The 27,732-nt window shown below is 36.0% G+C and overlaps 1 protein-coding gene across 1 annotated transcript; it reads left to right on the top strand.

Moving 5' to 3' along the window:
- Positions 1–23: 23 nt before the first annotated feature.
- Positions 24–27,732, top strand: VPS35 (VPS35 retromer complex component). The gene is made up of 17 exons (XM_006191347.3): positions 24–126; positions 10,278–10,376; positions 11,736–11,832; positions 12,411–12,534; positions 13,375–13,557; positions 14,899–15,112; positions 16,105–16,188; positions 16,604–16,713; positions 18,124–18,220; positions 18,327–18,475; positions 19,854–20,061; positions 20,469–20,624; positions 22,494–22,616; positions 24,440–24,619; positions 25,112–25,351; positions 25,832–25,975; positions 26,771–27,732. Exons 1-17 carry the CDS (start codon positions 124–126, stop codon positions 26,948–26,950), a joined length of 2,391 nt encoding a protein of 796 aa, XP_006191409.1. The 5' UTR covers positions 24–123; the 3' UTR covers positions 26,951–27,732.

Raw genomic sequence — 27,732 nt, 5'->3', positions numbered from 1 at the left:
CCGCCTGAAGGGTCCGAAGGCGGGGCTAGAGGGGGCGGGGCTTGGAGGGGCCGCAGAGTCACCTGACCGCGGGAGGCTCCGCGCGGGGTGGGTGCTGCTTGCTGCAGGCTCTGGGGAGTCGCCATGGTGAGTGCTGAGGGGCGTCGGGCTCCCGGCCTACCCTTCTGCCAGCCCCTGCTCACTCCCACCGCTTTTGAGTCCTGCGGGCTGAGTTGGGGCCCGGCAGCCCGATCGGGGCTAATACGGACCCAGCTTGGCCTGCGGGATGCGGGACAGGCCGGGGAAGGCCGCAGGCGGGCCGATCGGGGCCAGGGTGGGCGGTGGCGCCTGGCTTTGGCCGTTGCTCTTTGAGGGGGAGTATCCTCTTGTTAATTCTAGGGGTCGCAGAGTCTTGCAGCCCCGCTGCGTGGAGTCGGCCACCACCCCGTTTTGCGGAGATCCCAAGTGCCGGGTCTGGGCATCTGGCTGGAACGGGGGCGTGCGGAGGGCCTGAGGCTCAGAGGTGGCATTGGGACCCGCCCAGAGGTTGCTCCCTTGCTGGCGTTTCCACCTTCGTCCCTGGTAGTGCTTTCTTGTCCCTTTCTTGTGCAAGAAGTACCTTCCGGAGGGAACGTAATGGTACCCGGGCCTTTCTCGGCCTCTTAATCTCTTTTGATGAAATGTGTGTAGGATAATTCTAGGGACTCACTTAACGTGAATTTCCTGGAAGGTTTCATGCAATCTGATATCCATTAATTCTGAGACACGGAAGGGAGCCTGCTTGTTTCCTTAACATTTGTTCGTTGGGCGCCTTGGCTCTCTTACTGATCTCCCCATCGATGAAATCCAAGTATTTTACTTACTGGAGGTAGGCATCCTTCTTAGCGCCTCTCCCTGCCTCTCCCTGATGGCAGCAAATCGTGGTGTGGCTCTTGGCCGGTGAACTTGAACTTCCTCAAAATGTGAATCCATGTATCTAGTTTACCAAAGGCAAGTTGTTGCTTGCATTTTATTAGCGGTTGACATAGTCTGCACTGTATAAATAATGTTTTTGGATTTTGGAACATTATCTCACTGTTCATTTTATGTAGACCGGCTTCTGAGAGCCTGTAAACCTGGAAACAGACTTCACTTTAAATGTGTTAATGCCAGAAAGCAGGATTAAATTTTTGACATATATTACTTTCATATAACATGATGCCATACAATTTTGCTTATTTCTCAGTATTTTTAGTTGGAAATTAATATAAGAACGGTGCAGAGATTAAACTAGGATTTGTCTGTTTTCTCAAAACTTAGGGATTAACGTTTATAGTGTTTTACAATCAAAGCCTTAATTGAGGGTCCAGTATATATATATCTCTGTTCTGTACTGGATGAACCAGTTTGGAGCAGGAAGCCAAACACACAGTCCTGTCCTCATGAACTGTATTGGGAAAGAAAACTTTGAGTAGCAGTCTTGTCACATCCACTGTCTTTGTGACTTGGGCAAGTCACTCAGTCTTCTTTGAGTCTCACTTTTGCAGCTGAAAACAAATGTTGGCCTCTTTGGCCCTTCCCAATACAAAAATTTTAGGATCCAATGCAATTCGTCATGCATCATATGTGTCTTCTATATCATGGACTATGCTGAACACTGGAAACATAGCTCTTGCTCTCAAAGAACTTGAAAGAGTCTAGCATGTGGAACTTGTTCTTTAAATTCAAGTATAGTTGATTTACAATGTGTTAGTTTCAGGTGTATAGCAAAGTTATATTCTATACATATATACATAAATATTCTTTTTCAGATTCTTTTCTATTATAGATTATTGTAAGATACTGAATATAGTCCCATGTGCTATACAGTAGGTCCTTGTTGTTCATCTATTTTATATATAGTAGTGTATATATGTTAACCCCAAACTCCTAACTTATCCCTCTCCCCACCTCCCTTCCCACTTGGGTAATCATAGTTTGTTTTCTATGTCTGTGAGTCTATTTCTGTTTTGTAAATAAATTCATTTGTATCATTTTTTTTGAAAGATTCCCCATATAAGTGATATTCGTGTTTCTCTGACTTACTTCACTTACTATGATAATCTCTGGGTCCATCCATATTGCTGCAAATGGCATTATTTCATTCTTTTTTATGGCTGAGTAATATTCCATATATATATGGAATATGTATATATGTGTGTGTGTGTGTATATGTGTATCTGTCTATCTATCTATCTATCTATCTATCTCACAACTTCTTTATCCATTCATCTGTTGATGGACACTTAGGTAGCTTCCATGTCTTGGCTATATAGTGCTGCTGTGAACACTGGGGTGCATGCATCTTTTTGAATTATAGATTTCTCTGGATATATGCCTAGAGTGGGATTGCTGAATCATATGGTAACTCTATTTTTAGTTTTTTAAGGAACCTCCATTCTGTTCTCCACAGTGGCTGCACCAGTTTACATTCCCACAAGCAGAGCAGAAGGTTCCTTTTTCCCCACACCCCCTTATTATTTGTAGACTTTTTAAAGATGGCCATTCTCACTGGTTTGAGAAGGTTTGATTTGCATTTCTCTAATAGCGATATTGAGCTTCTTTTCATTTACCTTTTGGCCATCTGGATGTCTTCTTTGGAGAAATACCTATTTAGATCTTCTGCTCATTTTTAAATTGGGTTTTTTATTTTTATTAAAATTAAGCTGTATGAGCTGTTTGTATATTTTGAAAATTAATCCCTTGTTGGTCTCATCATTTGTAAATATTTTCTCCCATTCTGTAGGTTGTCTTTTCATTTTGTTTATGGTTTTCTTTGTTGTGCAGATGCTTTTAAGTTTATTTAGGTCCCATTAGTTTATTTTTGCTTCTATTTCTGTTACTCGAGAGACGAGTCCAAAAAATATTGCTGTAATTTATATTAAAGAATGTTCTGCCCAAGTTTTCCTCTAGGAGTTTCAGAGTGTCCGGTCTTACATTTAGTCTTTAATCCATTTCGAGTTTATTTTTGTATATGGTGTTAGAGAATGTTCTAATTTCATTCTTTTACATATAGCTGTCCAGTTTTCCCAGCACTACTTATAGAAAAGACTGTCTTTTTTCCATTGTATTATTCTTACTTCCTTTATTGTAGACTAATTGACCCTAAGTGTGTGGGTTTATTTCTGAGCTTTTTATCCTGTTCCATTGATCTATGTGTCTGTTTTTTTGTGCCAGTACCATACTGTTTTGATTACTGTAGCTTTGTAATAGAGTCTGAAGTCAGGGGCATGATTCTTCCAGCTCTGTTCTTCATTCTCAAGACTGTTTGGCAGTTCGGAGTCTTTTGTGTTTACATACAAATTTAACAGTTTTTTGTTCTGGTTTTGTGAAAAATGCCATTGGTAGTTTCATAGGGATTGAGTTGAGCCTGTACGTTGCCTTGGATAGTATGGCCATTTTGACAATATAGATTCTTCCAAGCCACGAATACAGTATATCTTTCCACCTGTTTGTGTCATCTTCAATTTCTTTCATCCATGTCTTAACACTTTTTGAGTACAAGTCTTTTGCTTCCTTAGGTAGGTATTTTATTCTTTTTGATGTGGTGGTAAATGGATTGTTTCCTTAATTTCTTTTTCTGATATTTCATTGTTAGTGTATAGAAATGCAGCAGATTTCTGTATATTAATTTTGTATCCTGCAATTTTACTGAACTCATTCATGAGCTCTTGTAGTTTTTTGGTGGCTTCTTTAGGATTTTCTACACACTCTTGTGGAACTTAATGTAATACAGTCTGAGGATTGCTTTAGCACTGTCAACTCAGTGTTGTGGCATGGAGGGAGAGATAGCTCTGCCTGGGGAGCTTGGGAAAGACCATGGGAAGTGACATGTGAACTGAGACTCTGAGAAAGGTGTGTGCTATCATAAGGTTCCTGAGGAAATTATTGATAAATGAAGTTGGAGACACTTTGGTACTAAAATTATGTTTGGTTGTTCCCATCCCTTGGTCATCCTTAGTTCTCCCTACTTCAGTTGCTATTTTGTGCTTTATCATTTTAAAAACATTACTTTCATTAACATAATGAAATTTTGTATCTTTGTGAGACTGGGTATTTTCATTTTACATTTGATTTGCATTGTGTTGTTAGATTACATCTACAGTGTATGAGTGGAGAGACTGACGAACAAGTAAAGTTTCTAGAATGGGTGGAGATAATTGCTGGCTCTAAGAGGGATATAATAATAATGGTAACACTTATGTGAAGTGCTAATTCCTAAGTGCTAAGCATTTTTCAAGCTTTATCTGTCACTTCATTTATTACTCATAGCAGTGATATAACTACTCTTATTAGCCGTTTTTGATACAAGAAGAAACGAAAGCACATTGTTTGAATGGTGAATAGTTTTTTAAGTGATAATTTCATGGTGACCTTTGTTTTCTCTGCATCTTTTAACTGTGTAGACTTGGGAGAGCTGTTTAGCTTGGGCCTCTAGTTAAAGTGGACCTAGTCACAATTGTTAATTTAATCTTGAGTCTATAATGTTTCCAGTTTTTCCTAATGTATGTAGCTGCTACATGCGGAGTCATTTGTAAATGGAGGAGCACTTCCATGAGTGAGGAGTCATTGGTTACCTGGCTTGTGTTTAATGAGAGCACGTTCATGTTATAATGCTCTACATGACGTTTCCCAAGAAGGGCATCTAGATGCTTCTTTAGAATAGCCATGTGTGTAATAACTGCATTGTCTTATAAGTAATGTGTAAAAATGCATTTCTTTCTTTCTTTTTTTTAATTTAAGTATAGTCAGTTTACAATGTTGTGTCAGTTTCTGGTGTACAGCGCAATACTTCAGTCATATAGGAACATACATATATTAGTTTTCATGTTCTTTTTCATTATAGGTTACTACAAGATATTGAATATAGTTCTCTGTGCTATGCAGAAGAAACTTGTTTATCTATTTTATATATAGTAGTTAGTATCTGCAAATCTCGAACTCCCAATTATCCCTTCCCACTCCCTTCTCCTCCTGGTAACCATAAGCTTGTTTTCTATGTCTGTGAGTCTCTTTCTGTTTTATAAATAAGTTCATTTTGTCTTTTTTTTTTTGAGATCCCACATATGAGTAATATGTGGTATCTTTCTTTTTCTTTCTGGCTTACTTCACTTAGAATGACAGTCTCCAGGTCCATCCATGTTGCTGCAAATGGCTTTATTTTATTCTTTTTTATGGCTGAGTAGTATTCCATTGTATAAATATACCACGATTTCTTTATCCAGTCATCTGTCAATGGACATTTAGGTTGTTTCCATGTAAAAATACATTTCTTTATTATAGCTTTATCTCTTCATTTGTAGCCTACTAATAAGTCTGTAATTTTCTTCATTTTGTATTTATATGTTTCTATTAATTTTAAACACAGTTGATACAAAATAGAAAACTTTTGCTAAAATTTTTATTTATTTGTTTGCAGAGTACTGAATCTAGTCAATTCTATACAAATATTTTTGTAATTGTTTGTATTCTCTTTATAAACAGTGTCTTTTGTTGTTGCTGTTGTTGTCATTTTTTTGTTTTTGTTTTTTTTGCTGTAGAATTATTATGCACAATAGCCAAAAGGTGGAAGCAACCCAAATGTCCATCAACAGGTGACTGGATAAACAAAATGGTTTATATACACAATGAAATTTTATTTAGCCTTAAAAAGGAAGAAAATTTTGACATAATGCTACAACACGGATGAGCCTCGAAGATAATAGGCCGAGTGAACTAAGCCAGACACAAAAGGACAGATATTGTATGATTCCATTTATATGAGTTCCTAGAGAAGTAAAACTCTAGAGAAAGAAAGTAAAATGGTGGTTGGACGGAGTGGGGTTGGGGGGATAGGGAGTTACTGTTTAACAGGTACAGAGTTCCCTTTTAGACAGGAGAGAAAGTTCTGGAGATGGATGGTGGTGATGACTGTAAACAATGTGAATGTACTTAACGTATTGAACTGTACACTTTAAAATGGTTAAAGTGGCAACTATTATGTTATATATATTTTACCACAATAAAAATTATAAAAATTTCTTGATGTATCTTTATTTATCTCTGAGTTGGCCATCTGAACTTAATAAGATCTATTGATTCTAATAATTGTTAAATCTATTGCATCTAGAGGTAAAGAGCAAAAAAAAAAAAAAAAAATCAAACTATAACTTGGTCTCCCAGAAGTTCTCAGAGGGCTGACCCATGATGAATAGTGAATTTCATTAAGTCAGAACTCTTAAATGCTCGTGTTCTCCTTGCTTCTGAGACTAGCATTTTATACTGAGTTCTGTTGTATAAATTAATGTTCCCTTTAGACACATAATTTTTTCTTTGAAATTTATTTATGCTTATGAAGAAGTGTGGTCACAGGGAAACAGTTTGCTAGAGTTTGCCATAGAAAGAAATAAAGAGATGCTTGGCCTTGCTTATTATTCAATTGATTTTTTTCCCCAAAAAATTATACCAAGAAAGTATTCAATTTTTATAAACGATGCTAGGTCAGAAGTGGGTTTCTGTGGTTTTCGTTAATCTCGAAATTAAGTGTTGTTTTGATTGTCTTCGATAATAGAGCAGACCAGATTTAACTTTCATGTTTATACGTATGTCCTTGCCTTCTAGTATTCTACATTGTGTAAGAGGCATTCTATCTTTAGTCTTTTTTATTATTAAGGTGGAATGCACATAACTTACCAAGTTAACCATTTTAAAGTGAACAATTCAGTGGCATGTTGTACATTCACATACATTCATATGACCACTCCTCAATTTAGTTTGAAGACATTTTTATCACCTCTAAAGGGAACCCTGTACTCATTAAGCAGTTATTCATCCACTCTCCCTCCAGTCTGCTTTGTGTTTCTGTGGATGATTTACCTATTCCAGACACAAGCATACTTTGTTTTATTGTACTTTGCTTTATTGCCTTTTTTTTTTCTTTAACAAATCGAAGGTTTGTGGCAACCCTGAATCCAGCAAGTCTGTTGGTGCCATTTTTCTAACAGCATTTGCTTACTTTATGTCTTTGTGTCACATTTTGGTAATTCTTGCAATATTTCAGACTTTTTCATTATTATTTTGTTGATCAGTGATCTTTGATATTACTGTTGTAATTGTTTGCGGGAGCCACAAACTGCGCCTGTTAAAGTCAGTGAACTTAATTGATAAATGTGTGTATTCTGACTGCTCCACTGGCCAGCTGTTCCTGTTCCTCTCTCCTTGAGCCTCCCTGTTCTCTGAGACACAGCAATATTGAGATTACATCAATGAATAGCCCTGCAGTGGCCTCTGAGTGCTCAGGTGGAAGGAAGAGTCACATGTTCTCACTTAAAATCAAAAACTAGAAATGATTAAGCCCAGTGAGGAAGGCATGTCAAGTCGAGGTCAGTCTAAAACTCGACCTCTTGCATAAAACAGTCAAGTTGTGAATGCAAAGGAAGAGTTCTTGAAGGAAATTAAAAGTGTTACTTCAGGGAACACATGAATGGTAAGAAGGTGAAACTGCCTTGTGGCTGATGCGGAGAAAGTTTGAGTGGTCTGTATAGAAGATCAAACCAGCTGCAACATTTCCTTAAGCCAAAGCCTAATCCAGAGCAAGGCCCTAACTCTCTTCAGTTCTGTGAAGGCTGAGAGAGGTAAGAAAAGTGTGAAGCTGGCAGAAGTTGGTTCATGAGGTTTAAGGAAAGAAACTGTCTCCATAACATCAAAGTGCAAGATGGAACAGCAAGTGCTAATGTGGGAGCTATAACAAGTTACCCAGAAGGTCGAGATAAGAGAGTCAATGAAGGTGGTTACACTAAACAGCAAGTTTTCAATGTAGACAAAACAGCCTTATATTGGAAGAAGATGCCATCTTGGACTTTCATAGCTGGAGAGGAGAAGTCAGTGCCTGTCTTCAGAGCTTCAAAGGACAGGCTGGTTCTCTTGTCAGGGTTTAATGCAGCTGATGACTAAGTTGAAGCCAGTACTTGTCTACCATTCCGAAAACCCTAGGGCTCTGAAGAATTATGCCAAATCTACTCTACCTGTGCTCTGTAAATGGAAAAACAAATCCTGAGTGACAACAAATCTGTTTACGACATTGTTTACTGAATGTTTTAAGCTCACTGTTGAGATCTATTGCTCAGAAAAAAATATTCCTTTCAAAATATTACTGCTCATGACAATGCATCTGGTCACTCAAGAGCACTTATGGAGATATACAGTGAGATTGTTTTCACGCCAGCTAACAGCATCCATTCTGTAGCCCACCAATCAAGGAGTATTTTGAACTTCAAGTCTTATTTAAGAAATACATTTCATAAGACTGCAACTGCCATAGACAGTGACTCCTCCGATGGATCTGGGTAAAGTAAATTGAAACCTTCTGGGAAGGATTCACCACTCTAGACACTGCTAAGAACATTTGTGGTTCATGGGAGGGGCCCAAAATATCAGCATGCACAGGAGTTTGGAAGAAGTTGACTGCAGCCCTCATGGATGACTTTGAGGGGTTCAAGACTTCAGTGGAGGAAGTAACTGCACATGTGGTAGAGATAGCAGGAGAGCTAGAATTAGAAGTAGAGCCTGAAGATGTGACAGAACTGCTGCAATCACATGCTCATACTTTACCAGATGAGGATTTGCTTCTTATGGATGAGCAAAGAAAGTGGTTTCTTGAGATGGAATCTACTCCGGGTGAAGATGCTGTGAAAACTCTTGAAATGACAACAAAGGATTTAGAATATTATATAAAAGTTGGTAAAGCAGAGCAGGGTTTGAGAGGGCTGACTCCAATTTTGAAAGAAGTTTTACTGTGGGTAAAATGGTATCAAATAAGCATCACCTGCTACAAAGAAATCGTTCATGAAAGAAAGAGTCACTCCATGTGGCCGACTTCATTGTTGTCTTATTTTAAGAAATTGCCACAGCCTCCCAACCTTCAGCAACCACTATCCTCGACCAGAAAAAAGATAACATACTACTCACCGAGAGCTCAGATGATAGTAGTTTTTAGCAATAAATTATATTTATATTAAAGTGTGTACATTGTTTATTTAGACATAATGCTTTTGCATACTTAATAGACTACAGTACAGTATAAATAAAACTTTTGTACATGCTGGGAAACCAAAAAATTTGTGTTACTCACTTAATTGCAATATTTGCTCTGTTGAGGTGATCTGGAACCAAACCTACAGTATCTCTGAGGTATGCCTGTATTTCTTATCAATGGAATTATACAGCGTGTGGTCTTTTGTGTCTGGTTTCTTTCACACAGCATAATGTTTTCTAAGTTAGTTCAGGTAGCATGTATTGACACTTCACTTTTTATGATTGAATAATATTCCATTATATATATGTACCACAATTTGTTTATCCATTCATCTATTGATTCTATAGCCATTTTTTAAAGTAAATACATAATCAAAAACCAGCCTGTTCATTCATACCATGAACCTTTATGAAGCACCCATTATATATCAGGCAATGTGTGGGGCCCCAAAGATATGAAATTGGCCATCATTTATGATTAATAATGTAATACGTGCTGAAGTAGAGGTATAAACACAGTGCTTATACAACATAAAGGATGGAGTGGTTAAATCTGCTTGACAGGTAGATCTAATTCCTTTTGCAAGCAGAGTTTTCTAATGGCAAAGAGAAGACTGCCTAGATACGTTTTATCCATGGTGACTGTAGATCGCTCCACTTGAAGTGGTAAGCTAGGCCCCTGAGGAGACTGAGTGCTCTTGGTGGTGCTCTGCTGCAAGTCAGTAACAGCAGTGTCAGCTATTTTACTTCTAGCCTGTTTAGTCCCTTGTTATATATTGCCTAAGGGGGTTGGTGTTCTGATAAACTAGTTCTTGGTATGTCTAAGAATAAACTAAAATGCAAACGAGAAGAAGGTTAGAGAAAATGGGGATTTTAGAGGTTTGGGTTAGACTATACCTGTCACAGTAGACTGGTGATGTTCTGGTTGCATCCAGAGGGTATTAGCAGAACATAGGCAGCCGTAAACTACCACCTTATATTTCTTTGAGGCCAACCTGCGACAAGAACATTGAGTCAGTTTCTAAGAGAAAAGATATTCCCTGTACATGTTTCTTTTCTCCTTCAGCAGTCTTACGCTATTAATTTCAGTGGCTGGGCACAGCTCTGTTCAGTTGTTAAAAATTGAGAAATGAGTTGGAAATGTAGAACTAGAATAAGCCTTATACGAAAAGCTTGGAAATATTGCTGGGACTATAGAAACAACAGATTTGCTAGAAGAGAATGTAAATGAGACATTAACGGGAGTTGTTCCACCCCCCACCCCCCAGCCTACAACACAGCAGTCACCTCAGGATGAGCAGGAAAAGCTCTTGGATGAAGCCATACAGGCTGTGAAGGTGCAGTCATTCCAGATGAAGAGATGCCTGGTAAGAATCACGATGTGGGAGGCACAGTTGCAGTCTGCTTGTTCCTAAGAACCCATATGCAATATTTTCTAAAGTCACCTAGTACCACTGCTTCTGGTAAATCTCACCTTCAGTCCCACCTCTGTCAAGCACTGCATGGGGACAGTTTCAACAGATAGCCCTGTGGAAATATTTACTTACCGTTATATTTATGGTTTATATTTATGGTTTGGGATTGTCTGTCTTCCCTACCAGAATGTAAGCTCCATGAGGATGGGAGACGCTGCTTTCTGTTTACACAGCACTGGTTAATCACCATACTGATATCTGACTTGAAATACTAGCCTCAAACCTGAGGAGTACCTGACATAAAATGGATGTTTAGTAAATATTGATTGAACAAATGGATTTAAATGCTTTCAATTTGAATTACTCAGCTTTTTCCCCCCTACCCTCTGTCCAGAATAGATACAATTTTTGTAGGGACTATCTTAAAAATTATACTTACACTTATTTATATATTTTCATATTCTGAAAGATAGGAGAAAATCTGTTTAGAAACTATAGATTCTCTGGATTAAAATTTAAGAAGTAGACACTTCAATAAAAAAAAAATTAAAACAAAATTTAAGGAATGGGACCAAATAGACTGGTACTTCAATTTATGAGGTGCTGTGTTGAGGATGATAATAATACCTTGCCTTTGTAGTGTCTCAAAGTTTCTAAAGCTTAGTAATATGCTGGGGTTTTTTTATTTTTATTTTTTTTTTTACCTATTGTATTGCTTTTCTTGTAAACAGATTTGCAAAAACAAAAGTCTTGGAATGGAGAAAATGGGTGGGCATAGAGCTTGCTTTTGCTTCCTTCCGTCTCTTTATGTACGTGAATAGTGTTTCCTGTATCTAAAGGAACTGTCTGCATTTATGTGTTAAGTGGAACACATGAGTGTTGTGAAGAGGAAAGCATGCTTATAGGAATAGTCATACTAGGCATCTCTGAAAAGTATTTAACCTATGACCAAGCCATTGTCTGAATAGTATTTTGCTTCAGAAGAATCAGTATACCAGCTTTCTTGATTGCGGGTAAAATATTTCATAGATGTGAGGGTTTGTAGAGACTGGAGTTACGCCAGGAAGCTTGCAGTGCTAGATATATAAGATTTGCTAAGCTTTGTAGCCCTGGTGAGGAATCATGTATCTTCTTTCTTTTCAGTAAAGAGAAGACAGGTGAAACTAAACTTGATTTTTATGTGATTAAAATAATTTAGGTGCTGTATACTTTTAAAATTGTGTAACGGAGCCTTGATGAAAGAGTTTACAGAACAGAGAAATGTTTATTTACGTTAAGCATTCTCACCAATTCTCTTGGTTATTTCTGTAGGACAAAAACAAGCTTATGGATGCTCTGAAACATGCTTCTAATATGCTTGGTGAACTCCGGACTTCTATGTTATCACCAAAGAGCTACTATGAACTTTGTATCTTTTGAATGTTGAAGACTGAACATTTTGATCATACTTTTTTCTTGCTGAGGCCATATTTTGTTTGTTCCTTATTAAGTTTTTCTGAAGTTATGTTATTCTTCATTGCCTTAACGAAATAGTACTCCTCTCCATGTAGATTTGCTAAGTGAGAAAAAGAAAAACTTAGTATCAGAAACCCTTCTTCTTTGGTTAAACTTCTTAAAGTGGGTTGTTGTTATATCTCAATTTTCAGATCTTTCATGAAGGGTATTGAAGGTGTAAGGCAGTTGGTTCTTTAATGCTTAGATTTTGTCATGCAGGACTCTGAAATGGAAAGGAATACAATGATTTCCCATCTCGAAACCCTTTAGTAGTCTGACAAGCAATCTTATTTTTATTATTTTGCTTCGCCACACATCTTTTAAAACCCTTATTTTAAGGTAAGGAAAGTCTGACTGAAATTCTGTCTTCACTTAAACATGCTGTCTTACAGGAATAACATTTGAGAAATTTGCCAGTAATTTAATCACTCTGGCAAGTTGCAGGTATTGCTTAGGTTGGCTTAGCTTTGAATCCTTAATGATAGTTAACAGATATGGCTATTTCCGATGAACTGCACTACCTGGAAGTCTACCTGACAGATGAGTTTGCTAAAGGAAGAAAAGTGGCAGATCTCTATGAACTTGTACAGTATGCTGGAAACATTATCCCCAGGCTGTAAGTTTTTAAGACTCTGAGGGCTTTTATATCTGCATTTCCTGCTTTATATTATATCCTTTAAAATCAGCAGCTTTTTAAAACCAATTTTCAGGTTATTTAATTTAACAAATAGATATATTTTGATGATTTTTTTAAGGTTTTAGAGTATAATTAATTTTACTTTTTATATAGATTATTGAGAAATTTTGGAAATAGAAAAAAATGAAGATATTTAATTTAAAAAACTTTTATTGAAGTATAGTCAGTTTACAATATTGTGTCAATTTCTGGTGTACAGCACAATGCTTCAGTCATACATGAACATACGCATATTTATTTTCATATTCTTTTTCGCCATAAGTCACTAAAAGATATTGAATATAGTTCCCTGTGCCATACAGTATAAACTTGTTGTTTATCTATTTTATATATACCTGTCAGTATCTGCCAATGTTGAACTCCCAGTTTATCCCTTCCCACCTCCTTCCCCCCTGGTAACCTTAAGTTTGTTTTCTATGTCTGTGGGTCTGTTTCTACTTTGTAAATAAGTTTGTTTGTCTTTTTTTCTCTTTCTGGCTTAATTTCTTAACTGCTAGAAAAATTAATGTCATGACAGTTATAAGAGACCTAATATATTTAAAGGTGATGATGATATATATCATCATACATGTATAAATAAATTGGGGGGGTCCATAAACAGTTATATTTTCAATCAGGTGATATTTTCTTCATTGTATGGTAGAAAACCTGGTCCCTGTCTTGTCTGTTTAATGTTTGTGTACAGTATGTTTGGACATAGTCAGATTCTTGACTTGAATATTTTATTTCTAATCAACTGTTTCCTCACAATTCTCCTAGTTATCTGTTGATCACAGTTGGAGTTGTGTATGTCAAGTCATTTCCTCAGTCCAGGAAAGATATTTTGAAAGATTTGGTGGAAATGTGCCGTGGTGTGCAGCATCCCTTGAGAGGTCTGTTTCTTCGAAATTATCTTCTTCAGTGTACCAGAAACATCTTACCTGATGAAGGAGAGCCAACAGAGTAAGTGCTTTTCTTCCTTGATATAGTTGTAGTTTTTTGTTGTTGTTGCAAAATATATAAAACGTATATAGAAGAAAATAAGTACCAGTAATTCTCCTACCCAGAGTGAGTCACTGGTACCATTTCATGTATAGATTTCCTTTGTGACATAGAACTCAGTATATGTGGGGTGATACAAAATATACTCTTATGAAAATTATGTCTGTGGAATATTAGACCCTACTTTTTTCACTTAACATAATTGAAAGCATTTTTCCATTCCATTAAACATTCTTTGAAAATGTGACTTTTTAAGTGTTTAAGTGAGTTAACATTTTGAAAATTGTATTTGTGAGAAAACAATGAAGTATGCTTAACTTTTTCCATGAGCTTGCCAATTTTCATATTGTTCTTGAATATCTGTCAGCTTTTATAATTTATCAACTTCTGGTTACCCTAGAGTATAAGTGATTTTAATGATCTGTGCACATAAATTAAATATTAACTCCAAAACAGAAAAAAAATAAAAGCCATTCAGAGAGATTCCTGTCTCTTATGTGACCAGCTTTCCAACATCCAAGTCCATTGTGCTTTTATCCCACAAAAATGACAGATGGTCAGCCTGCTGTGGTCTTCACCCAGCTGGGTGAATTATTCATGTGACAGATTCCCTAGACTGAGGAACCTAATTCCATTTTTACAGTTCATTTGCTCATTTATTTCTAAGATTTATAATTTAGTGGGTTTTATTCTATCTGCATCATTTCCTTTTTAAAAGCTGTAATAAAAGTTTTACCATGCATGTGACAAAAAATTTATACAGTGTAGAGAAGATAGTGAGGTTATTTGGTTTATTATGATTTGACTCTCAGTTTTGCACGTTTAATTAGACAATCAGTAAAAACTTTTGAAAACAACTAAGTTCCCCATCTTAGGAGATGTAAAAATAAGCAGGAAATACTTGGTCTCTTCCTTCACAAAGCTCACATTCCAATTAAAAACATACATAATTCAACAATAAAATGATGAGTTAACAGTACATTATAAGTCAGATTTTTTTAGGCTTTATGAATTAATGGTGTGCAACTCCAGGAATAAGTCTAGTTGGCCCAGTGAAGAGAGTGGGGGAAAGTGTTTTGTCTCTTTAAACTTGAACTGTATCCTTCTCCCTAGCACTTTTTTCTCTTGAGTCTGTTCCCCTTGAAATTGAGCACTAAGCCAGTGAAGCTGAAAGTGTCTTTCCTAAGCATTGGTGTATTGAAGAGATAAGAAGGAAATGCACAAAGGAGAGGACTAGTAGTACGTTGTTCCTATAATTTAAATGCTGTATTTAAAGACTTTTTTCCAACTGTTTCTTTTCAGTGAAGAAACAACTGGTGACATCAGTGATTCCATGGATTTTGTACTGCTCAACTTTGCAGAAATGAACAAGCTCTGGGTTCGAATGCAGCATCAGGGGCACAGCCGAGACAGAGAAAAAAGAGAACGGGAAAGACAAGAACTGAGAATTTTAGTGGGAACAAATTTGGTGCGCCTCAGCCAGTTGGAAGGTGTAAATGTGGAACGTTACAAACAGGTTTATATCTTTTTACTTGTCATCCTTTCTTATGTCATGAGATATAAATTGAAGTCTGATTTTTATAAATGAAATATTTGTGTTAAGTAATATTGCATTGAAAACCAATGACAATCAAAGAAGACTTAAATAAACCAAAAGATATATTTTGAGTTTGTGTTTGTGGATTGGTAGCCTCATCATCAAGATACCAATTTTCCTTATATTGAGATTTAGTATATTTTACTATAGATTTACCCTAAAGCTACACTAAGATAATGTGGTATTGGTGAAAGGAATAATAACCAGTGGAGAATAAATCAGGAATTAGTAAACTTTTTTGTAAAGGACAGTATAATAAATATTTTTTGGTCTTACAAGCCATCTAGTCTGCAGCTACTAAACTCTGCTGATATAGTGCAGAAGCAGCCACAGACAGTATGGAAACCATTTATAAAAAGAGACATTAAACTAGATTTGATGACCCCTGAAATAGCCCAGAATAGACCCACAGTTATATAATCAATTATTTTTGATAAAGGTGCAAAGGCAACCTTTCTCAACAAGTGGTTGTGGGACAATTGGACACCTATGCGCAGTCAAAGCCCCTGAACTGTGACCTATCACCGTACTCTAGAGAAACTCAAAAAACGGGATCAAAGTCATAAATGTGAAAATTACAACTATGAAACTTTTAGAAGAAAACACAAAGGGAATGTTTATAATCTTGGATAAGACAAAGCTTTCCTGGGACACAAAAAGCACAAACCATCACAAAGAGAAAAAAAATTGGTGAAACGGACTTCATCACAAATGACATTTATGAAATAGAAACCCAGAAATTTTTATTTAAAAATTCTTCTATAACAACTTAAAGTTTAATCTAGAAATGAAGTATGGGTCAGAAAAATCTAAAATACGATTTTTAAATTAATAGTTCAAATGTGTTATTAGAGGAGTGTCTTAGGATTTTGAAAGTAATCTTTCACTCTTAAATTTTCTTTCTCTTTTAGATTGTTTTGACTGGTATATTGGAGCAAGTTGTGAATTGCAGGGATGCTTTGGCTCAAGAATATCTCATGGAGTGTATTATTCAGGTAGGGGAGAGCATTTCATTATTTTAAAGAACTCATTTTATAGTTCATTAATTTTTATTGTTTTGGAAAAAATCCTGATAGACCAGAAAGTAAGCTTTCCTGAATAAATTCCTTTCTCCTGTTACTGTAATAACTTGGTCTTTGTATCGATGTATTTTTCCCCCCAAAATGCAGGAAGGAGTAACCTCCAAGTTTTCTAGGTATCATTAGTTTTATTTTAATTGTAGGTATATTTTGGTTGGTGGAATATTTCTTTCTGGGCTTCTGTTTAGAGAGGCTTTAAAGTGATGTATTTGAATTTAGTTGTGTAAGATTAAAGTGATTTTTTCCCACAAATATGAACTTTAAATACTAAGTCCAAAATATAATGTGAAATGCTTTTATTTATGTCAATTGATGATCATTTGATTTTCAGGTTTTCCCTGATGAATTCCACCTTCAAACTTTGAATCCTTTTCTTCGGGCCTGTGCTGAATTACACCAAAATGTAAATGTGAAAAACATAATCATTGCTTTAATTGATAGGTAAGAACGTTCACCACTGGAGGGCATATGTTCTGACTTGCGAATAATGAATTTAAAACATTTTCATGAATTTTTTTTTCTGTTACATCTTTATTATATTAACCATTTTGATGTAATTACACCATTTAATTCTGTAAGTATGAGTATCTACTAAGTGCTTGTCTAGCTTAGGCATGAAAAAAGTTTAGCTTTTCATTGTGCAGGAGGCTTTGAGATTATATTTTTAATCTGTGCATTTAATTGACATATAAAGACATTATACAGACCCAACATTTAAATTTTATAAATCCAAAAATATCACCAAAGAACAAAACTTGTTTTTACCATGGTGGAAGTTATCTTTCAATGGGAATCACTTTGATTTGGAATCTTTATCAAGTAGCCATGAATACAGATGATTAAGAATGTTCAAGTAATCACTCTGTCATCACATTTTTTTAAAGAAAAATTTTCAAGTATTAAAAATGTTAGTAAATCCCCTTTAGGTTTATGTTTTACTTCTTTAGCCCTTGTCTTGGTTAGTAGTAAGTGTCTTGCTTGTGAACATACACATCATTGACATTATGAAACCAGAAACCCAAGTGAGGATTTCTTTCTGCAAATACTTTTCATTATATTTTAAACATCTAAGTCATTAGTTTTAAAGTCTGAGAATTTATTTATCAGAGTTTTCCAAATTATCAGCTCAGTCCTGGGCATTGAGAATTATTAGTTAATTGGGCTGCCCCTAATAGAAGCTAATAACTAGGTTTTCCTGTGTTGGGTGTAATATCACTTAACCATTTCTATCAGTAGTGATTCTTCTATGCGTAACAGAATGTGGATCCGGTTGTAATTGTGACGAACAGTGATAATAGAACAGACATTATTTTGAATAGTTTAAGGTGTGGGAAATAGAATAGTTAGGATTTTTTGTGTTTTAAACTTTACAGTAGTAAAAATGCAGTGTCTTAAAATAATAGCCTATGTACTTTTTTATTTTTTAAAGATTAACTTTGTAATCATGACTGTTGAATACATTTGTCACTTTCAATGCATTTCTATCCATATCTACATAATTAAGCTTCAAAGAATTTGGCAAAATTGGCCTGTTGAAAATCTGTTTGTGTTTAGTATGAAGTAAGAATACAGGGAAATAAGGCATCGTTGGTAAAACTGGTTAACAATGAATTGAGGGAATGATCATTTTTTAAAACCTTTTTTCACTGTAAATTTAGGTTTTTTAAAGAAAAGTAATAGCTTTTTCGAGATAATGATTCATATAACACAAAGCTAACCCTTTTAAAGTGTACAATTCAGTGAAAATTTTATTTTACTGTTCAGAAAATACAGAAAAGCATAAAGAATAGAATGTCATCCATGATCCCACTACCCAGATCCCTGTATCTTTTTAAATGTTTTCTTTTTTAGATTAGCTTTATTTGCTCACCGTGAAGATGGACCTGGAATCCCAGCAGATATTAAACTTTTTGACATATTTTCACAGCAGGTGGCTACAGTCATACAGGTTTGAATGGCTTTTCTCCTAAGTTTTCAAAACTTTGAAACTTCTCAGCTGGTAGATCCTTGTGTAATTGTTTAACATAAATTCCATGGTTTTCTAAACATTCCAGTCTAGACAAGACATGCCTTCGGAGGATGTTGTATCTTTACAAGTCTCTCTCATCAATCTCGCTATGAAGTGTTATCCTGATCGTGTGGACTATGTTGATAAAGTTCTAGAAACGACAGTGGAGATATTTAACAAGCTCAACCTTGAACAGTAAGTCACACACTTTTGTAAAATCCCTTGTAAAGTACCTTTTTTGTCGCAGATTTGTTTTTCTTTCTCAGTTCGTTTTGAAATGTTATTAGCATTCATCTTGTTTTAAGCATTCATTAGGTCGACATGCTTGGCACTAATTGGGGCCGAAACTGGCAGCCAGTTACTTGGTTGTATACGTCGATCAAGTAGTGGCACTCACGGACCATAGCCGGCTTCCGTGACCGGTGTCCCGATACAGATCCCTTTGCATATGTAGATGAGTCCGTTTTTAAACTGTTGAGGAAACTGTTTTTGTCCAGCAGTGTTTCCATAAGAAGTGGTTTTCTACAGATAAGTAAGTTGTGAAAAATTAAGGAGGCATGCATGTATTTAAGGTGTGGAAATTAAATTGGTTTAAATTTTTTTTTTTCTGTTTTGAGCTTTGATTTTCATTCCATCAAGGAGAGTGTTATATTCTGTTGTCTACTCGGACCTTCCTCAGCTGTGCTGCCTGTGGCGCCCTCTCGTGGCCACCGTGGGCATTTCTGATCCCGTTATCTTTTCCCCGCCGGCCCCTTCTATCCCTTCCTCCATTGCTCTGAACATGCCGGCAGGCCAGGCTCCTCCTCGCCCTGTACTATTCATTTCACCTCACACAGTCTTTCTCCTTTCCATCTCTCTTCCAGTGTTTTAGTTGCATCCAGAAGATTTCTTCTTTTTCTTTTACCTCTTTTTACTTCCCTTTTTTTTTGTCACTCCTTTTTTGTGAACTGAAAACATTGCAGATTCTTGAATAATAAGTGACGTAGATCGATTTTCCCTTGTTAACTGAGTTTTAAAGTAAGATTAGACAAAATAAGGAACTAGAAAATCCCTGCCTCTAAAGGTATTATAAATGGTTGGGTATTCCTCAGTCGCCACAGAATGTTCCTGATATCATCCTGCTTTTCCTTAGCCACCAACATCTGATGCAGAAGAAGTAATTTATGTGTTTTTCTATTTTTCTGAATCGCTAGTTTTGCATGGGTTTTTCTTCCTACTTATTTTGAATATACAGTACTCATTGGCTGCCCTAGGAACCTAGCTACCACTTAAAATACTTTCTTTAGAAATGCCGAATTCTAGACAGTCATTTTAACTTGAGCTATATAACCTGCTTATGAATTGGAGACTAGCATATCATATCAATAGGACATGAATAGATGAATAAATATTTGTATTTAGATAGATATCTGTAATCTCTCAGAAGGTCATTGGGGCATTTTGGAGTGGTGTGATTCACTTGACCCATTTCCTTTAATGTATAAATGAAAAGTTGCACATTTTCGTGAATCATGTCTGTATATATAGAATGTTAATTTTATTCATTAAAGGGCTACTGTTTTTCTTTTTGCAGTATTGCTACCAGTAGTGCAGTTTCAAAGGAGCTCACCAGACTTTTGAAGATACCTGTTGACACTTACAACAATATTTTAACAGTCTTGAAATTAAAACATTTTCACCCACTCTTTGAGTACTTTGACTATGAGTCCAGAAAAAGCATGAGTTGTTATGTGCTTAGTAATGTTCTGGATTATAATACAGAAATTGTCTCTCAAGACCAGGTAAGAGAATACCAACATGCTATATTAGAAAAACAGAAACAGTGTAGTTATGGTTGTAGACCTTGAGACAGACACATGAGATGGGATGGGAGGGTAGTTTACTACTAAAAAGAAGTTACTAGTGGCTTATTCATTAGATAAATGAGAAAACTGGAGATGCATAAAGAAGATATAAAGTAACTATAATCCCACCAGAAAGAGAATAACATTTGGTTGATTAACATTTGGTGCATCTCTTTCTAGACTTGTATCTATACGTGTGCCAACATGCATATACTCTGTTACAGAAAAAGGAATTATGTTGTTGATACTGTGTTGTAACTTTATACAACTAGAAACACTTCTGGCAGTGGCATTATGTGCTGATGGTTTCACCCCAGTGGGTCTCTCTCTCTCCCATGCTACAGGTGGATTCCATAATGAATTTGGTGTCCACGTTGATTCAGGATCAGCCAGATCAACCTGTAGAAGACCCTGATCCAGAGGACTTTGCTGATGAGCAGAGCCTTGTGGGCAGATTCATTCATCTTCTACGGTCTGAGGACCCTGATCAGCAGTACCTGGTATGAGATAACTCTTACTATACCCCTCCAGCAACTTCTAGTGAAATCTCATGTAGATGTGTCTCAGTCTAATGTGGCTTGTGGTACTAGAAGATTTTGAAGGAATTGCAACCGCATGAGAGATTAAGTGGACTTTTACTTTATATGTGAATGCATGATTGTAAACTTCTGGAGCTTATGAGGAACAAGTTGGTTGCTGTACTTTCTTTTGAAAACTTCTTAAGAATTGTAGGAAAGCCTATCTTCCTCTGGTTGGGTGTCCAATAATCATTCCATGTTCATTTTCCTTTTGAACTGTGTGTTTTGCTTTTAAAATTGTTCAGTTCTTTATCACAATAAACTTTTAAAGCATAAGCAACAATCCCTATATTCAATTATATTTATGTTTCCCAGGTTTACAAATAGAAGTTATATATGTTTTCCACATTAAAAATACGTAAAGACTTTAAAATTAAAATTGCCTTTATCTTAACTCCTTTTTCCTGGCAGAGAACAGTCAGATGAGATTGTCCCTTTCTTTATCTTCAGTCCTCAATGAGTCCTTGTGAAATGAATAAAACCTGCTGCCTGAGTAGGAGTATTGGTGACTGATACTGGGTGATTTATTTTAGTGGAAGGTAGCACAGATGACTGCCTAATTATGGTTTGGGCAAAGTAGTCTAACCGTTGTTGGATGTGTGAGGTGAAGTGTTAGACTGCTGTAATGAAGAACATTTGAGGATGAGTCCCAACTCTCTTCTTGTGTTGACTTGTCATAGTTGACACTCTCGTTCTCCTTCATAACCATGGTGGGTAAGAAGCTGTTTTCTGTTGGTAGTGGGGTAGTCTTTGACCTGGTTTACTGATGAACATTCTGTGTACTACGTGTGATCTGTACGTAGGAGCTGGCCCGATTGTTCACGCCTTAACTGATTCCCTTACGTTTCTGTGTCCCATACACACATGCCTACGTGTGTATTCATTTTTTGTTGCATACCATATGTGGTAGTTAGGAAGTATGCATTCCACCTGTGGTTATGTCCATGTATGGAGACATCTTGAAAGTGAGGATCATCAGCTCTGACTTCCCCAAGGGGAAATGCGTTCTCTTCCTATCCGTTTACCATTATCAGAGAAAATCACAAAACCTGAATATGTCGTGTGTTGTGTCACACATGTTAAAAAGTATTTCATGAATTCTTGTGGTTTTTCTGAAATAACCAGCCATTTGTTTCTCAATGGCTCTTTTAAAGTATATTGTCATACCCCTCGACTTAAATGGTCTTAATATTTTTCTGAAGCAGGAAGTATGATATACCAGCAACATACATATTTTTTGTTAATAATAGCCAGTGTTTTCTGAGCACGTGCCTTGTGTTGGTACTGGTAACGCTTCACATGTATTATTTAATTTTCCCAACAACCCTAAGAGAAATGTACTACCCATTTTTCAAACGTAACTTGTAGCTAAGAAAAAGTGGAGAGTAATTTTCCCAGAGTCACATAAGTAGTAAGTGTTAGAATCTAGTTTTAAAAGTGTCTGTCTTCACAGCCTGTGCTGTTTCTCAACAAGTATACTTTGTACATGTGTACATGAAAATATATTTAAATCTGTATCTGCCCCGACTAGCTGTGTAACCTTGGGCAGGTTTATACAACCTCTCAGAACCTCAGGCTTCCCCTCTGGGAAATGGGGTTAGTATCTGTCTCTAGGATGATTGTGATGACTCGGCAGGGTAAGAAATTTAAGAGTGTACCATAAAGCCTGGTACACGGTTTGTATTAAAATGGTAGCAACGATAATTAAAACCCTCATTTAACTTTATAAATAATTAATTGTGGGTTCTGTATTTATAGAAAAGATTAATGGGTTTTGTTTGTTTTGGTCAGATTTTAAATACAGCACGAAAACATTTTGGAGCTGGTGGAAATCAACGGATTCGCTTCACACTGCCACCTTTGGTATTTGCAGCTTACCAGCTGGCTTTTCGCTACAAAGAGAATTCTAAAGTGGTGGGTTTACTTTTAAGTATGTCACTACTTTTTTCCTCTGTGTGTGTGTGTGTGTTTTAGTTTATTATTATAGAAACTATAATCATCCTGTTTTAAATATTCCTAATAGTGATGTTGGTAGATGACATACTAGTTTATGGGTTACATAAAAACACTTAGAAATATTGAAACAGTTTAAATTTATTTATTAAACTTACCAGAAGTTCTTCCTGCATTTAAAGATCACTTGTAAGACATTGATAAGTTTATTTTAAAATTAGCTCAAAATGCTTTAGTTTTTCAAGAATGATTTGATTTTCTTGGAGTCTTTATAATGTACCAAATTCTAAAGTGATGCAGTAATCTCTTGCAGAAGTTGCAATCCATAACCAATGAGGTCTAACTCAAGTTAGCTTTGCCTAATGAAAGCACCCAGCATTGCACGTCACTGCTCTCTAAAGGCCTGCAATTGATAATGTTATGACCTGTATACATTTTAAACATTTTTTTATAAACAGAATTATGGTTTGTGTCTTTAGTATACTTTTGTAGAAAAATACCCCAATCTAATGTACCTGAAACTTGGACAGTCAGGTTTATATTAAGGAACAAACCTCAGTAAACTTAATTGTCTAATGGTGGGGAAACAAGATTTATTCATTAGACCTACCAGCACAGTAGCATACTTTTGGCCATTTTTTATTCAGCCAGCCTCCTATTTGGTTCCTTTTTTTCCCGGCATTTTATGGATAGATACTTGTGAATGTAACAATAAAAACAGCAACTAGCATTTACTTACTATATGCTGTACACTGTGTCAGGAGCTGTGTACTTGGTTGATTGCATTTAGTCCTTGTAACAAGTCTGTGACTGTTATCCTCTTAAAAATGAACCAATTTTTTTAACAAGAAACTTGGATGATCAAATATGATTAAAATATTTAACCTCATTAGTAATTACAGCAGTGAGCCTTTTTAGAAATCAAACTGCTATAAGAAAAAAGAAAAAGTAAGGAATGAGGTTCAGCAGTGGCAATGGTGGGATGAGAATTCCTTCTCATCTAGTCATGGTGGGAATGTGGATTACTGAAGTCTTTCTAGAAAACTCTGGCAGTGTGTAACTAGAGCCTTAATAGCCCTAATAGTTCCACTTCTAAGAATTTGTGCTACGGGAAAAATTAGGGATTCAGTAAAGCTCTGTGTTTATAGACCATTCGTTGTGGTATTACAGTTATTTCCAAAAGGAAGTAGTTAAGCAAATTATGCTACATCCAGTTTGTGGGATATTTTCTAGGGATTAAAATGCTTTCAGATAACTTTAGTATCATGAGGAAAATCATGACAAGTGAAAGAAAAGAAGTCGGATACAAATTACATGCAGCATGAGTCCAATTTAACTCTTTTCAGTGAGTACTTTAAAGTAGAAGACAAAACCATGCACAAAGATCCCAGTTATATTGTATTTGCATAGAAAAAAGAAAGGGAAACATTAACATCAGAATATTACCAGTGGTTACCGTTGGGTGGTAGATTTAGGGATGATTTTACTTTTTAAAATTCTTTTATGTATTTTCCTAATTTTGTCCAATTTGGGAATATGTTGTTTTTCCGATGAGAAAAAACAAATAGCAAATGTATAGAAATTTTAAGGCAAGTAACCTCAGATGGATGACAAGACATCCTGCATGGTTTACTTGCGTGCTCCATAAACGAGAGAAGTTAGTAGGGCAACTGTGAACTTTATCACTTTTCTTTTTTGTTCTATAAAAGTTTTATAGAAAATGGGTATTCTTAAGCAAATTAATTTGAACTTTAGGTAATTTAAAGTATTTTTTCTTGTTTTAGGATGACAAATGGGAAAAGAAGTGCCAGAAGATTTTTTCATTTGCTCACCAGACTATCAGTGCTTTGATCAAAGCAGAGCTGGCAGAATTACCCTTAAGACTTTTTCTTCAGGGAGCTCTAGCTGCTGGAGAAATTGGTTTTGAAAATCATGAAACAGTAGCATATGAATTTATGTCCCAGGTGATGATCTGGTCTCTTTCTGGGTTGTTTAATCTCTTGCTATGTTCAGTTACCTTTCTCTAGTTAATGGCAGTGGTGCACATGGATTTACTCTTCACTGAATTTGTGAATTCCCATCTTGATGAGAAATACTATGCTTCTTAATACTATAGTTTTATTGACTGGTTTGGAGCAGGAAAATTGTTCAGTTACTGAGCACTAATGAGATTTAAGATTTTCAAGTGGGTCATGGTTAAACTGTTTCATGGGAAAATTTTTCCTTTGTTAATTCTGTTTGGGGACCCTGGATTAAAAAAAAGAACAAATTTCTTTGTTGCAGTTTATCAGCATCTTTGTCTTGTGTCTCTCTAAGAAGAGGGTGCCGCATATTCTGATCTGAACCATATTCTAATCTGAACATCTCACAGGATGGGGGTTTGGTGGGAAATATTTTGAAAAATGCTGTAGTAGATGGTTGGCTCCTAAAGGTCACTTCTGCTTTGTGTGTGCCAGGCATTTTCTTTGTATGAAGATGAAATCAGTGATTCCAAAGCACAGCTGGCTGCCATCACCTTGATCATTGGTACTTTTGAGAGGATGAAGTGCTTCAGTGAAGAGAATCATGAACCCTTGAGGACTCAGTGTGCTCTTGCTGCATCCAAACTTCTGAAAAAACCTGATCAGGGCCGAGCTGTGAGCACCTGTGCACATCTCTTCTGGTCTGGCAGAAACACAGACAAAAATGGGGAGGAGGTAAGGTGGCAGGGCATTCCTGACCAACTTTTACAGGAGAGGGGATCATTAATAGGGAACAGCTGCTGTGGCCTTGGGCCTTGGAGGTGAAACATGTGGCGTGCTTGGAAACCTGACAAAGAAAACTGCTTTGCTTTGTTAAAAGAAATGAAATGGACAGTAATGTATAGAAATTTACATCCTGTGGTGAAGCCTCCACTTTGAGGATGTTATAATGTGGCAAGTTGATACACTACCTTTAAAAAAAATACATAACATAAATATAAAACATATAACATATAAATATATGAAACAAATAATATATTTGTTTTAAAATGTAGCTATGTACTTAAAAAATGAAGTGGATTTAAATTTGTTGTGTCCCTTTAAAATATGAGAGCCACTGTAGTGTGTTTATTTCTTTGTGTGAAATGGAACATTTGTGATTCATTAGTCTCTTTAACATTCTCCCCTCCCCCGTTTTTTTTTTTTTTTTCCTAGCTTCATGGAGGCAAGAGGGTAATGGAATGCCTAAAGAAAGCTCTAAAAATAGCAAATCAGTGCATGGATCCCTCTCTACAAGTGCAACTTTTTATAGAAATTCTGAACAGATACATCTATTTTTACGAAAAGGAGAATGATGCAGTAAGTGAACTAAAAACTGTTGTTAGTGAACTAATGTTTTCCCTTCCTGCTCTTAGCTTTGACAGAAGCTCATCATCCTGATACTTTCTTTTTTGTTCACAAGGGTCAGAGTTTGGAGAATCCACCTAGTGGTCTCATTCGTTCTCCAAAATCCTTCTCTATATAGATGGACATGTCTAACAGAATTTATTATGTGCAGGAAAATTCTTATCTCTTTTGCTTATGAATATTTTATAAAAATAGTTGCTGTTTAAAAAATACAAAATAATTTACAAATGCTTAAATAGTAGGCTGATTTGTCATCACATACAAGTTTAGAGTAATTCCTAAATAAATGATCAAGATTTATAGGTTAAGGGGGGAGGGTATACCTCAGCGGTAGAGTGTGTGCTTAGCATGCATGAGGTCCTGGGTTTAATTCCCAATACTTACATAATAAACAAATAAACAAACTGAATTACCTCCCCCCACATAAACAAAAACAGATAAACAAAAGAAGACTTATAGGTTAAATAAAATTTTGCTTTTGTTCTTTTACTGGTTCATGATGTTCTGTATTTTTCAGTAAGTTTCTTTTTGGTTATTTTTTTGTGTTTTTGTTTCTGCTTTTGTTTTGGATGAATAGCCAATGGTTGTTGCTCAAACCAGGAATCATATTCTCATCTTTTTTTCCATAATCACTCTGGTAATTGATGAGAATAACACAGGCTTCTCAAAACATTTTTATTAAATTGCGTTATTTTTAATTTTTTGTGGTACATGCTTGATTGTGAAATTGTATATATTCTTTTGTAGGTAACGATTCAGGTTTTGAACCAGCTTATCCAAAAGATTCGAGAAGACCTCCCAAACCTTGAGTCCAGTGAAGAAACAGAGCAAATTAACAAACATTTCCATAACACACTGGAGCATTTGCGCTTGAGGCGGGAATCACCAGAATCTGAAGGGCCAATTTATGAGGGTCTCATCCTTTAAAAAGGAAGCAGGCTCACCATAGTCCTTTCCATGTACATCCAGTAAGGGTTTTATTATACTAGGTTTCCCTTCCATAGATTGTGCCTTTCAGAAATGCTGAGGTAGGTTTCCCGTTTCTTATCTGTGGTGTGTTTTACCCAGCACCTCCGGACACTCACCTTCAAGACCTTAATAAAGTTACTCACTTCATAAGTGTTCAGGTCTGTCTGATCACCCTAAGTAGCATGATTGATCTGCTATTTAAAATTCCTGTGAACTGTTTAAAAAACAAACAAAAAAAGCCAAAAAAAACCCAGTTATCTCTGTTACTAATGAAGCTCTCCTTCCTTTCTTTCCTGTTTTGTTTCATTGTTGAGTGTGTAATTTCCTTCATTACTTGGGAGTACTAACCCGAAAATGTCTGTCTCTTTGTTCTGAGATTAATTTAGAGGAAAGGAATACTATATGTGAAATTCAGCTTCTCCTGAAATGCAAGATAAGGCCATGTGTAATATTTTCCCTAAAATTAGAGTATATTAATGCATGTTTGAGAATTTTAAAGCACCATGGTCAAAATCAGAAGCTATATTTTGCATATGTGGACTCAGCCATCCATTGAGAACTTATGTTATCCTCTGGACATATTTATCAAAGTAATTTTCTTCTAAATAGTATAAAATAGAAAATTTGTGATTTATATAATTTATGTATAACCTTCATTGTTGTAAATTTAGGGGGAAACGCATCATACACAATTATGATTTTTTTTTTCACCAGTGAAACAATAAAGTTGCTATTAACAA

The sequence above is a fragment of the Camelus ferus genome, chromosome 9 (assembly GCF_009834535.1).
Source record: "Camelus ferus isolate YT-003-E chromosome 9, BCGSAC_Cfer_1.0, whole genome shotgun sequence".
Classification (NCBI taxonomy): domain Eukaryota; kingdom Metazoa; phylum Chordata; class Mammalia; order Artiodactyla; family Camelidae; genus Camelus; species Camelus ferus.
The sequence above is the reverse complement of the archived record's forward strand: the minus strand, read 5'-3'. Positions and strand labels throughout refer to the sequence as shown.